Below are 13,675 nucleotides of genomic sequence, written 5' to 3'. Positions count from 1 at the left end.
CAAGGATGAATGGGAGAACATGGTTTGTTCTAGTTTTGATTTGCCAAATTGAAGGAGGCCTTCAGAATACTACCTTTCATACTGTATGTGTGTTTGAAAGATCAAAAGGTAGGATTTGTAGGACGAGGTCATGTAGTTCATCAGACCAGATGAGTGAGTGGGGAAGTCTGAGATTTTCTTGTGTTCTTAAGCATTTACAAGATGACAAAAAGTAGTCATCTGAAGATCTCACAATGGGAAATTTTAAAAGGTTGCTTTGTTATCTGGAGACAAACAAAACTACAGGCTGATCACAACTGTGAAGCTTGGCAGGTCTTGATGCAAAAGGATTGTGTAGTTCGTACAGGCACAGAAATCACATTGAGAAACAATGAGTTTTACTCGAGTAGGAAGAGGAAAAGTAAGAAGAAAAAAGGGGAGAAAGGAAGTCATCTGTAAGAGTGTTGTATGGGAATTGTAGAGCACATTAGGGATAAGCATAAGGATATCACAAATGGCAGGGGGAGATAGAAAGTCTGAAATGGTATTTGTTTCAACTGATCTGTAGCTTTTACCTGCCTGAAGGAAGGTATCTGAGATCAGTGGTGTTGAAGGAAAGAAAGATACCTGGGTAGCCATTGCTTCTCCTTTTTATCATGACATTCACTAAATACATGATCAGAAATGAGCTGTCAGACATGAGAAGACCTTTTCCTTTCTGTTTTTTTTACTCCTTCCCTCTTTATTTCTCTCTTTCTTTCTTTTACAGGTGGACACATTTAGATTCTCCACCAGGAGGGTTACAGAGGCAATCTTGCATCTACTGGTTCCAACAACCAGGCCAGGGAGTTCAGATAACATGTTTTAGTGCCAGGCAGCAAAAGAAGTGTAAGTTTACACTGAGCATAAAACTACTTTATCAGAAAAAAAAAAAATCATAGGAGTGCGTTATTGTGCCAGGAGCCTTCAGTATGACCAAGCACATGCAGCTCCCATGACAAAAAAACCCCAAATCTCCTTTACTCTTGGCTGTGAGGAACTGAACAGACCAAGTTTCAGCCAGTAGGCCAGTTTCTTTCCCTTCCACCCTTGCCAATGGATGTTCCCTGGGATATACAGTCCAATCCTTAGTTCTATTATATGATTAATTAAAAGGCTCTGCTGTTAAGCAGCATTTTAGTTACTTCAGAAATCCAACTTTTTTCCCACAGAGCCTTCTTGGAAGCTGAGATCTTTTCAGTACACAAATAGAGGCAAGCCTCTTTTTGCAAGAAGAGCAATACAGACCAGTCTTCCTTCCTGCCTTCCTTCCTCCTTCCTCCCTCATTCTCCCCTCTTCCATAGAAAACTTCCTTATCCCTTTAAGGAATGATTGTCATTTATTCCCCTAAGTATTAAAAACCACCAAATTTAATCACACAGAAACATGGAAAACTGAAATGAAACACTGTGGTCCTGTTTCTGAAACACATGTTCTTGGAAGCTCATGTGCATGCTGGAATTTTACAGCTCTTACCTCCAGAGGAAGATGGCCTTATTCCATATACATGTTGATATGATCTTGGAGAGATAAGACCTTCCAGTGTGAACTGAAAAATCTTGCAATTAGACCTGTGTCTTTTTTTTATCATCTGATGCTGTTGATGAGCTGGAGGAAGGCAGAGCAGATTGTTTCTCTGTCCTCATAAAGGGCATGCTATTTGTAACTTCTGTAACATGTTGGGTGTATCACTTGGCTTATTACTGTTATCCAACCTGGCAGGAGAAAGACCAAGGAAGTGACAACTACATAGTCTGGACAAAGAACAAGAAAGAACATCTAATGTTTTATAATTGGAGAACATGAAAATGTGTACATAATATCTGATATGTTCTGAGCTGTGGTAATATTATCATACAAGGAATTGAAAATGCAGTTTCATGTTAGAACTTGATGGATTTCAGAGAAGGTATCACCAAGAGGAGTGGATCCTGTTTCCTGCCACCTCCAGTCACAGGTTCCCACCCTTTCCTTGCCTCATACCTAATGATTAGGGGGCCACTGGGTGACGCAAATCTTCTTACTCCTCATATGGAAGATGAATAATTTTGATGTCTGTTATGCATGTTAGTTTTCTATGGTCAATAAAGTGTTCTGACTCATTCTATAGCCACATAACATTATGATGCATTCCAGTGAAGGAGACTGTTGCTAGCGGAAAAGCAAAAGTATTGTATTCAGCCACTGTGCAAGGTTTGACAGAAATTGCGGTAACATTAAATTGTACCTTTGGATTCATCTGTGAATGGATAACAAGGCTTTAAAAATTCATCCACAGTATGACATCATTATTTCAATCCCAGACTAACAGAACATACAAAATTGCCTAATTTGTAAATGTACATTTTAGTTTGAACTGTTTGTATAGATACTGTTACATTAATGGTTAAAGACTCATCTCCACAACCACATAGCCAGAGGAAAAATGAGAGGCAGGAGAATCACCTCTAACCTTATCAGAAATCAGAGCAACCTCATTTAGCTCCTCCCAGGGCTATCACAGGAGGGTGATTAGACCATTATCCAGGGATGAAAGCCATCCAGGTGAGGAAAGGAGACAGGTTCTTTGCACCACTTTGCAGACAGGAGTGTTACTACTTACATGGGTCTGCATCATTATGGGATGCAGGAGAAGAGCATTTGGGTATTGTACAAAACTTATAATAAACATTAACTTGTATTTGGCAAGCAAGGGGGAACATCTGGACCACAGAAGGTCATGTTTTAACAAACAGGCTGCATGGGCAGCTCATAACAGAATGCCCGAGAATACTTCAAAGGAAATGAATGTGATTTTTCTGTGCCATTGGATGATTATACTTAGCATTTTATTTCAAGTCATATCTAAACTCTTAGAACATCCCTATGGACACTTTTTCTTCTCTTATGGAGGCGTGTAAGTGTCTCATTATCATGAAATAAACCTTTTGTAATTTTACCGTTGTGTCCCTTACCTCCTTGGTCAATGAACATCCCAAATCTCTTTTGTGACACTACCAAGCAGACTGCATGTCTTAAGGCCAGTTTCTGGGACATCCATAGTATATATAGAATAGAATAGAATAGTTCAGTTGGAAGGAACCTACAATTGATTATCTAGCCCAACTGCCTGATCACTTCAGGGCTGATCAGAAGTTAAAGCATGTCATTAAGGGCATTGTCCAAATGCCTCTTAAACACTGACAGGCTTGGGGCATCAACCACCTCTCTAGGAAGCCTGTTCCAGTGTTTGACCACCCTCTCGGTAAAGAAATGCTTCCTAATGTCCAGTCTAAACCTCCCCGGTGCAGCTTTGAACCATTCCCACGTGTCCTATCACTGGATGCCAGGTAGAAGAGCTCAGCACCTCCCTCTCCACTTCCCCTCCTCAGGAAGCTGTAGAGAGCAATGAGGTCGCCCCTCAGCCTCCTTTTCTCCAAACTAGACAGACCCGGTGTCCTTAGCTGCTCCTTACAGGACATGCCTTCCAGCCCTTTCACCAGCATTGTTGGCCTCCTCTGGACGCGTTCAAGTACCATAATACCCTTTTTAAAGTGTGGGGCCCTGAATGGCACACAGTACTCAAGGTGAAGCTGCACCAATGCTGTATGCAGTGGGATAATCACCTCTTTTGACTGGCTGGTCATGCTGTGTTTAATGCAGCCCAGACCGTGGTTTGCCCTCTTGGCTGCCAGGGCACACTGCTGAGTCCTATTGAGCCTCCTGTCAACCAGCACCCCCAGATCCCTTTCTGCGGGGCTGCTCTCTAGCCACTCCTTTCCCAGTTTATACTTGTGCCTGGCATTCCTCTGTCCCAGGTGCAGAATCCAGCATTTGTTCTTGTTAAATTTCAGCCATTGATGATTGCCCAATGCTCCAATCTATCTAATCCATCTGTGTGGGTCCCAGTGTGCATGTGGGTGCAGGAGGTAACTGGAGGACCGGGGAGTTCAGGGCCCGTTGCTGGGTAGACTGAGTGTCTAAGGCCAGTTACTGGGATCCAGCATGCATGTGTGTGTGTGTGCGCGCACATGCACATGTGCGTGAAGGAGTGCATGAGGGTTTGTATCTGTGAGTGAGGGGATCTGTACCAGGAAGTGGCGTGGGGCTGCAGGCCTCAGGGGCTCATACGTCCAGGCCTGTTAGTGCCATTTGTGTTTGCATGAGTGTTTCTGTCTGTATTGATTTGCGTGGCTGGCTGTGTGTATACGTATATTTGCATTGTGTATGTGTTTGTATGCCTATTGGGAATACACACTCAGCCTTGCTAGTGGGTGGACCTAGGGAAAGGGAGCTGCAGCAGCCTCGCCACTGTTGGGCTACCTGATTTTTCAAGTCTTAACAGGTACCTATGTAAGTACCTATATAGGTCCCTCTTTTAATTTTGCACTGTGATTTAAGCTACATTAATATATTTTCAAGTCTTGTCACAAGTGCAGAAAATGGTTTGAGATGATGTTTCTTTTATGGTCAAAGTCATGGAAATTCTTTAGCCTCAGGAGATGGTTAGATCAGAGGATGGAATTAATCAGATGGAGAATGGGGAAGGGAATAGCATTGAAATAGGATGTTCAGAAGGGAACAAAACAGTGATATATCTGTTTTTATTTATATTAAAGGTGTCTAAAAAGTAAGAGGGGAAAATGGTACGTGCAGCCCTAAGTGAACTTGGCATAAGTCAGACCAGAAATTTGAAGGAGAGACTAGAGTGACCAGGATAATATAATAGAGAATACAAAATATTCAGCCAAGATGAGCTGTGCTAATGACGGAACAATACTATCTGCAATGAGAATTTAGAACTGGTTCAAATGAAAAGAAGTAGCCATCTCATTGAATGTGGATTGAAATTCTAAGTCTGAGTAGGAAGATCTACATTGCCAATGGTCTACGAGTAATGGCAACAGTATTGTGCTCTGCTGAAACTTCCATGACCCTCAGGTACATTGAGCAAGTAACACACAGGGATCTGAAGCAGAGACACTATCAATGCGTCAGGGATCTCCTGAAAGGAAACCTATCACTCAGCCCTGAAGAATAGTAGCATTCAAAATTCTATCAATGAAGAGTGCTAAGAGACCCCTGCAAAATTATTTCTCAACATCTGTTGATGCTATGAAACAGACGAAATCCATGCTGAAACCCATACTGAAATCCTTCTTTGTGTAACTGGTCCTCACCAGAATTGTTGTCTGAAAATGAATTGACCGGAGAAGAGGTTCTGGAACAAGCAAATGATACTAAATTGCTATTGTCAGATGTTTTTCAAATAAAAATCCTATGACAACACAAGTTTGCAACACACTAGAGAGTTGGTATGTCTGGATTCAGATCCTGACTTGAAAAAATGACAACAGGGGATTTCAATCTAGACATTCTCCTTGAATGTTTTACCTATTATATTGCTTGTTTCCTGGAGGAAAACTCTAACTATGTGTTCTGTGTGAAAGCAGGTTTCTTTTTCCATCCCATTTACCTGAATCTTAGGACAACTTTTACATAGCACATGTCACTAGTTAAGTACCTCATCAGCTACTTCACACATGAGTTCCCCTGCATTATGTTGGCTTTGTGAAGTCCCATGCTTAATATCAGCTCTGAGATCTTTCTCCTACATATAAAGAACATGTGTATTTCTGAGACGACACTTTCAATTCATCATTTCACAGTCATCAGTTTAATAACAGACATAGGTATCTCTGGTGCATTAGTTCCAGTCCCCTTTCCATGCAGTTCTGCCAATGCAAAAATAGAGAACTGTGGGAAATACAGCCCCTAAGGATTACTGTAAACACCGATTCATTCCACCAGATGGTATCCTTTCACTTAAATAAGAAAGAATAGTTTCAGTAGCACAGATCTTGGGTTGTTTGATTTTGACATTGGTCTCTGGGGCCTCATTTAAAAGCTATAGATGGCAAATAAGACTGCTCTGATGGTTCCTACTGTGCGTCCAAAATACCATAGTAGGACAGTGATCAGTCTTCTTAACACAGGTTAAAAGATTGTATCGGAGACAGTGATATCACCCTGAATCCTGGAAGTTGGGTTTATAATTAGTACAGGTACTGTTGGGACAACTAAGGGAAAAGAAGTTGTTAGATGTTTGCTTTAGGAACAACCCGTTTCCTTCACTTTTGGTGTGTGGTAAGGCTAAAACAGGGTCCCATATAAAGCTGTTCCCAAAACCAGATCATGAATGCTGGCTCTGACAGATGAAGGAATAAAAATAATTAAGGTCTGAGCAGATGTATTGTATTTGCTCTTTTTCCAGAAAAAAATTCCAGCAGTCATGAATACAAAAAAACCCCACTTTACTGGCTTACACTAAACATTTTCTGTTGTATTCTGGAAACAATCTATCAAAAGGTAAAATAAAACATACGAGGGTAAAAAAAAGACAATTGTCATATATGACAATATCCTGTCTGATAGAATAAGAAAAACTTCCACCTGAGTCAGTTTGAAACTTTCTGTGCGTTTTCAACAGATACACTCCAAAAAAAGTGTTTGCTTGACATTTCTTGCAGGAAGGAGCTTGGTTTTCAACATAGATTTAGCTGTTACAGAGATCTCTGCTATTGGTTTAAGAGAAACATGTGAAACGGACCTATATAAATCCCTTATAGGGGCATGCTCACTGACTACTGAGGCAGAAATGAGGATGTGGACAGCTTGGTGTGTGGCCATGTACTTTTTTGGAGCAAGTAAGGCATCAGTAGAGCCATGATACCTGCTCTGCTCTGGGAGAATGTAGCTTACTTGTTTTACTGTGTATTTGTTTTGCTTTGTCTTATAGGAGCTAAAATTACCCAAACCTCAAGTCTTGTACTGAAAGAAGATGAGAAAGCTACTCTGACATGCAGTCAAAATGATAATCACAATTATATGTGCTGGTACCTGCAGCAGCCGGGGAAGGAGCTGCAATTGCTCTATTATTCCATTGGTGTAAATCAGAAGCAAGAGGGTGACATTCACACTGGATACAAAGCTAACCGGTTAAACCTCACAGACTTCTATTTGGACATTTTATCTGTGAAGATGAACCATTCAGCTGTCTATTTCTGTGCCAGCAGTTTGGACACAACACTTCAAAGTCACTTGCTTTCTTTACATAAACTTCTTTCCTTTCCAGCACCCTCGCTCAGAAGGGAGACGCTCTCAGCACAGGAAAAGGGTATGTAGGCCTATTGACAAACCAGATGTTGCCGAGGGGTTGGAACAGGAGAGGCAGAATAGGTCTTTGAAGTGCAGGTTAATTGCTGAACTCCTCTTTCCTGATCAGCTGTTTATTCTCTATCTCATCAGAACAATCAATAAAAATTGTTAATCAAATGCAGACATAAAATAAACGAAATGGAAACTGCAATCTACACAGCCACAAATTATTGTCCCCGAAGCCATTTTCTTACCTGACACAGAACAGTTACTTGAAATATACATATGTCTAAGTCTGAAATACTTTAGAGATAGTGACTTGTATGTGCACTGTCATTCCTCTGAATATTATCAAGCAGTGAAAGCCACAATGCTTTTCACTGTGCTTGGAAAGGTTAACCTAATCACAAGAGAACAGAACTAAGATTGTCAACAGTTTACTTCTGGCTACATAGTGAAGCACATACCACTATGTGTGTCACATCTCTCTCTTTATGCCTTGAACTTATACCTCTCTCACAGCCTAATAAGCAGCAACACAATCTATATTAATCTGGTTTATTCCTTCTCTCTGTGGATGAGTTCTGAGATTTTTTTTCTCCCAGGCAACTTTGTGATGTTCCTCATTCAAAGTCTTGTAGTTCTCTCTGACTTTGAGCTAAGCCCTAATATGAACACTGCTCCAGAGAGCATCCATATTTTGAAGACAAAAATGTAGAGGGATGAACAAGCAGGATGTGAATGTAATTTTATTTATTATATAACCTGTCCTGATGGAATACTTCAGATTTGGCATGAAGAATCTTGTGTCTCACACACAAAGACCTACCAGTGTCTTTCCAGCACCACCATTCCAGATAGTGTCATTGATGCAGTGGAATTAGTCATAGCATGAGGTACTCTTTGGTGTAAGCATTCCATGAGGATAACATAACAAATTGTCCTAAATTGTCCTACAGCAAGAAAGCACTAAGCAAAGTCCTTGTGATATGTAAAAGTCACCTGCATAATTTGCTCATTCTGAAATAAATAAGAATAACAATCTGTTTCCAGACAGAGGGCTTTGGAAAGATTTAAAGAAAGAATATAGAATGGGAACATTCCATAATTACAGACACAGCATCCACATTCTGAGATTATTCTTATCCCAATCTGAATTATGTCAAATTATATTGTAAATGCTGTAGGGCAAAGGAGTATCTATATTACCACACATGCAGGATAAGCATACTGAACTTATAGGGAAAATTTCAATTTGTGGTTATTACACAGCATTTCTTCATTGGGAAAGGAGTTATTGGATTACTGGCACATCCCCTGAGGAAAAGGTGAAAGAACTTTATCTGAGTCATTTAAATGTCAGCTGACTGGCTAGGGAGCAGCTTTGCAGAAAAGCAATTGAACGTGAGTAAGCAGCAAGCCCTTTCAGCAATAAAGGCTAATTACATTTTTGGTTGCATTAGCAAGAATGCAGTTAGCATGTTGAAGCACTTGTGAGGCTATATTTGGAATACTACCTCTATTCTCCATACACACCCCCACCCTGCCCCAGCCCCAGTACAACAGCGATATCAACAAATTGTAGAGGGTCCAGCAGAGGGTCACTAAGATGATCAGGGGACTGGAGCAGAAACATAACAGGAGAGGCTGAGGGAATTGCTTTTGCTCATCTTGGAGAGGAGCAGGCTAAAGGATGGCTATTTGCATGACTACAACTGCCTAAACAGAGTTAGAGTCTTAGAGGAGCACAGTGGAAGCCAGTGGGAACAAGCTGCAGCAAGATAAACTCTGGTTAGAAATAACAAAAAAATGCTTCCTCTTGAGGGTACTTCAGCACTGGAACAGATTTCTCAGAGAGCTTGTAAAATCTCTGTCCTTGAAGATATTCAGAAATCACCCAGACAAAGCTCTGAGCAACATGATCTAGCTTTGGACTTAGCCCTGTTTTGAACAGGAATTTGGATTGAGAGATCTTCAGAAGTCCCATGATGATGGGACAGAAGTCCCAGATGATTTTTATCATCTTGTTTTGCTGTTTTGAGATACCTAGAAAAAGTGTGGGTTTTTTTTTAATTTGTACAAGCAGGTCAACAACTCCCCAAAACCCACAAGTCTTTCGTTTTTTGTGTGTTGCACAACAGAAACAGCAGCTGCACATGCAAAACCCATCTGCAAACTTCAGTAACAAGAAGATTGTGTGATAACATGAGACAAAAAACCCACCAGCTTTCATAAGGCTCGTATGTGTCACTATTTCTGTCCAACTGTAATACGGTGAACAGAGAGCTGCACCCTGTGCCTCATCCTGAGAGGCTGGGGTGGTGTTGTGGTAAGAGAGGCTGATGCATTATCAAAACGTTTTTTTTTGAGTAAATGTCAAACCGCATCCTGTTTTGGCTAAAATTCAACTGCTATTCCCTTAAAGAGATATTTTCAAGCACATTTTGGCATGTCATCTGCTCTAATTCTGAGGTATGGTTTTCTGCTGAGGCCTTCAGAGATATTTCCCCCTTCTGTTGAAGACCCTGGCTATGCTAGACAGAAGCTCCCTTCAGGGTCTCCACTCTACGCCTCCTATTCCTTCTGCCTTGCTATTGCATTCCCAGATGTTCTGCTTCCAAAGGTCCACAAGCACTCCTCTATCTTGGCCTGTGTTATTCCTACCTCTATTTAGGATACATCTATACATAAAAGGTATGACTCTGTTCTTCATTTATTCCCGAGTGAGCTGCCTCTGAATTACCAATTGTTTAACTTGTGCCATAAGGTAATAACTGAATGAGATGCAAAGTAGATAAAAGATCTCCAGAAACACTCTCCAGGATAAGTAATCCCTTGTTTTTATAGTTTATACTGCACAGAAATGGTGCCCACAAACACAGCTTAAAGAACCACTGCCTGGTTCCCCTTCCTCCTCCCCCACAGATTGGATTCTCTTCCCTATTTCTGAGTTGCATCCTTCTTTTTTTTCTTCCTTTGCTTTTCTTTGTCTTTCTTATTTTTCTTATTTTCTTATTCTTCCTAATTTTCCTTTTTACCCTTTTCTTCAAAAAGACTACACATTTTGATAATACTTCATTCATTGTCTTGTGCAATATCTCCCTGGAGTTCTTACCCTCTTTTTTGTCTAAAACCCTCCCCTTCATTCTCACTAGCTTGTCTTGAAAATGATGAGAGACACAATATAGTTGTAGAGAAGTGGATTTATATAAATAAGAACTTTAAGACATCATTTTGTCCAAAGTGGTCTCCTGTACAGTTAGAATGAGTTAGGACAAATGTGTACAGACTAGAACTCTGTTCCTCTCCTTGGACCTAGGCATCAGCCCCATCACAAACATCTCGTACAAAATGCTCTTGAAAATAAGCATGATGTATACAAACTTCCGAGCTGTAGCACTTCTCTGATAGTTTTCTGAAAAGTAAGGGAGAAAGCAATAAATAAAAACCAACAGAGAAAACAAGCATTTCTTTAGAAAACTTTACTTGACAAGGACATTTTTTTTTTCATTCTGCTGATTGGAAGAACTTGTTCAGTGCTTATATGCACAAGTTATAACTTGGCTGCCCTTAGCTGAAATATCATGTTAAGTAGTAATTGTATTAGACTTTTCACATTCACAGTGGTATGACTGATTAGGAGTTGGTCTGAAGAATGAGAAGATGGGGGCATCAAATGAAACTGGATTTGGAGCCTTTCTCACGGGAATATAATTTATTCTAATTCTGTAGTATTTTTAAGGAGATAATGTACTGTAGTATGTGGAGTCAGTGACTTAGCAAAGTGTTCTAACTACTTGCTGGAAAATCAACATACATCTTTATGCTACAGGTAGGTCTGCTGCTCTAAGTGATATTTTTATGCTGAAATATTGAGTTCTAGCGGCCAGTCTCATGGAAGGTTTCATGAGAGTAGACAGAATTTGGATGTGTATTCAACAAGAACATGAATGCATGTGTCCACACATGTACAATCCTGCTCCCGTGCATACAGACATGAATAGCTGTGCCTGCCAGCAAATGCAAACACAGGACACATTGAGACATATACACACAAGACACATCTCTCTTTGCATACACAGGTGTATGTATAGATAAACAAACTCACTGTCAAGAGAGGAAAAAATTAATGGTTTAACTTACCTTTAAAGACGCTACAATCTAAAAACAGAAGAAAAGAAATAGGAGATATTATTTGAGCCCAGATATGTATCAGCACCTCTTTTAAAGTGCTCTTTTTGTACAATCACTTGTATAATAGAGGGTGGGTGTGGGAATGAGAATTATATGGCTTGTAGCAAGTTTGGAGAAGAACAGGATTGGATTCCTGTGTTTGGTCTCAATTTTCTGGGGACTGACAGATCTGAGTTAAGTGTAGTAGACAAGAAACATGCCTTCAGTAATGACTGCTTACTCTAGATATAGGAGGCTACAGAGGATGAACCCCACACCCACATATATTTTACTCACCAGCATCACTGTAGATTAATTTCTGTATCAATTCCAGTGTTCCATTCTTAAAAAAATTGGCAACACACTCAAAATGGTTCAAAGGATAGAACCATTCCTGGGCTGAGATCCTCAGGCAGCTGGTCAATGAGTAGGTATTCCCATTCTGTGTGGAAAACTCATCTGTCCCCACCCCTTCTGTCCTCGTAGCACCATTCACCTTCCAGACCAGATTCAGGTGGTCAGGGTAGAAACCAGAGGCCAGGCATACCAGCGTGGCCTTGCTTTTCTGTTGGATCTCTTGCTTTTATGGGGAAAAGATGGCCACAGCTGGAGGTGTGATTTCATCATTCTTCTCTGAAACGCAAAGCAATATGGCCCAGAGCCTTCACCCTCATATGTCTAAGTATCAGACCATGGGTTTTTTTTGTAGAAATATGTGTGTTGGAGACTGGATGCTGAATTCAAGATTCAATGTGACCTATAGCGCTAAGCATGCAGGATCATGATTTTCAGTCTAAAAGACAATTATATTTACATTAAATTTTAATTGTCTTTCCAACATAGTATGTACTAGATATGCCATGCTATATATGCCATTTAAATAAAAATAAATAGGTTATTTGCACAGAACGTGGCTCCAGGATTTAAAATATAAAGGTACAGAGCAAGTACAAAACTTTTTCTCTGGATACTGACCAAATAGACAAGCTTACTAAAGCTAAGGTACTAACTGAAAAAAGGAATTTAATTCTCTGGTTAGTTGTGCTAAACTATACAATGAGCAGGGGGCAAACTGATCCTCTGCATTCATCCTCTATTGTCTTTCTCTCTTTCTGTGTATATCCATCTCCTCAGGTCCTGAGCCAAGATTTTTCTGAAATTTCTTGGCTTATTTCACCTCAATCTCTCCTTCTCCTTCTCCTACAGTTTTAAAAATAAAAATAAACAAGCAAACAAATTTAATCCCCCCAACCTATAACCTACAAAATCTTTAACCTACAAAGTTTTCCAAAAGAACGAAGAGGGAATGTGTTTTGTTATTTAGCAAAGAAATAGTAGGCCGTGTTTTCTTACCTAAGTCAGTCAGCTTAGTTCCTGTCACCAAATGTTGCTCATATCCAGAGCATAAAGAGATAATAGAGTAATAAATCCCACACCCCACACACCCATTGAGCAAAATAAGGATTAAATTGCGAAGGCTTGATTCTGCACTGCTAATACCATTTCCACTCTGCTTGAGGAAAAATAAGTGCACTAGATCCTTGGTGTCTTCTCCTGGTGCCAAAAAGGACACAAAGTACAAATTTATTAGACTGTGAAAAAAGCAAATGGTACTTCAACTGTTTCTCATGCCAATGTCACAGGACTTGTTAGCTCCATCATTTCTATTAAAACTATCTCCTATTTTTTCCCTGCATAAACTCATGGCAATGCAGAAAGAATTGAGATCAGAAAAAAACAGGGTTAAATGCTAGATAATAATTCCTCTTGCCAAAAGTCTGTTTGTCTGTGTCTGGAAATACGAATGCTTGAGTTTTGTGTGTGCATTATGTATTAATATTTCCCCTCCTACAGAAACATTCTGTGATATATCCTCTTTAATTCAGATTCTTCCCATTTAGCTTTTCTTACACCCTCATTGGATGACTTTACAGAATGATCTCCCACATCAGCATTTATAGGTTATCCTGATTTTCTTTCTCAGACTCATTTGACCACCTCCTTCTCTGCTCTTTCTCTTTCTCCATCTGTCTGCTAGGAATCCAGTGCATACATCTGAAATCTGAATAGCCAGACAGCATGGTAGACAGCTTAGAGATGTCATGGTAAAAATAACTTTAATGACTCTAATTGTGCATAAGAAACCAGACTGAAACTAAAAATGGAGGGTGGAATTTTGACTCTAATGAAATTAGTGGAAGCTTCATCACTCATTTCAACAAAACTAGCATTTTAACATTTGGTTTTCTATTTTTGCTTCCTGGATCCAGTGTTATAGTGTGTTCCAGGGTCAGCACTAGGTTGCCTGCACCTAACTTGAGAAAAATGGCATTTTCGCAGTTTTCA

The 13,675-nt window shown here is 40.1% G+C and overlaps 2 gene segments (V, D, J or C); one reads left to right on the top strand and one right to left on the bottom strand.

Moving 5' to 3' along the window:
• Positions 1-6,646: 6,646 nt before the first annotated feature.
• On the top strand, positions 6,647-7,183 carry LOC103921794. The segment is given in 2 exon segments: positions 6,647-6,705; positions 6,798-7,183. Coding segments are annotated over 2 exon segments (435 nt in total).
• Positions 7,184-10,425: 3,242 nt separating this feature from the next.
• LOC103921787 overlaps positions 10,426-13,675 on the bottom strand; it is a 66,414-nt gene continuing 63,164 nt past the window's right edge. The window contains 2 exon segments of the C gene segment in view: positions 10,426-10,571; positions 11,300-11,317. Coding sequence covers positions 10,426-10,571; positions 11,300-11,317 — 164 coding nt within the window.

Source organism: Pygoscelis adeliae, unplaced genomic scaffold (genome assembly GCF_000699105.1).
Source record: "Pygoscelis adeliae isolate BGI_AS28 unplaced genomic scaffold, ASM69910v1 Scaffold120, whole genome shotgun sequence".
Lineage (NCBI taxonomy): Eukaryota > Metazoa > Chordata > Aves > Sphenisciformes > Spheniscidae > Pygoscelis > Pygoscelis adeliae.
This window is presented reverse-complemented; position numbering and strand designations above follow the sequence as displayed.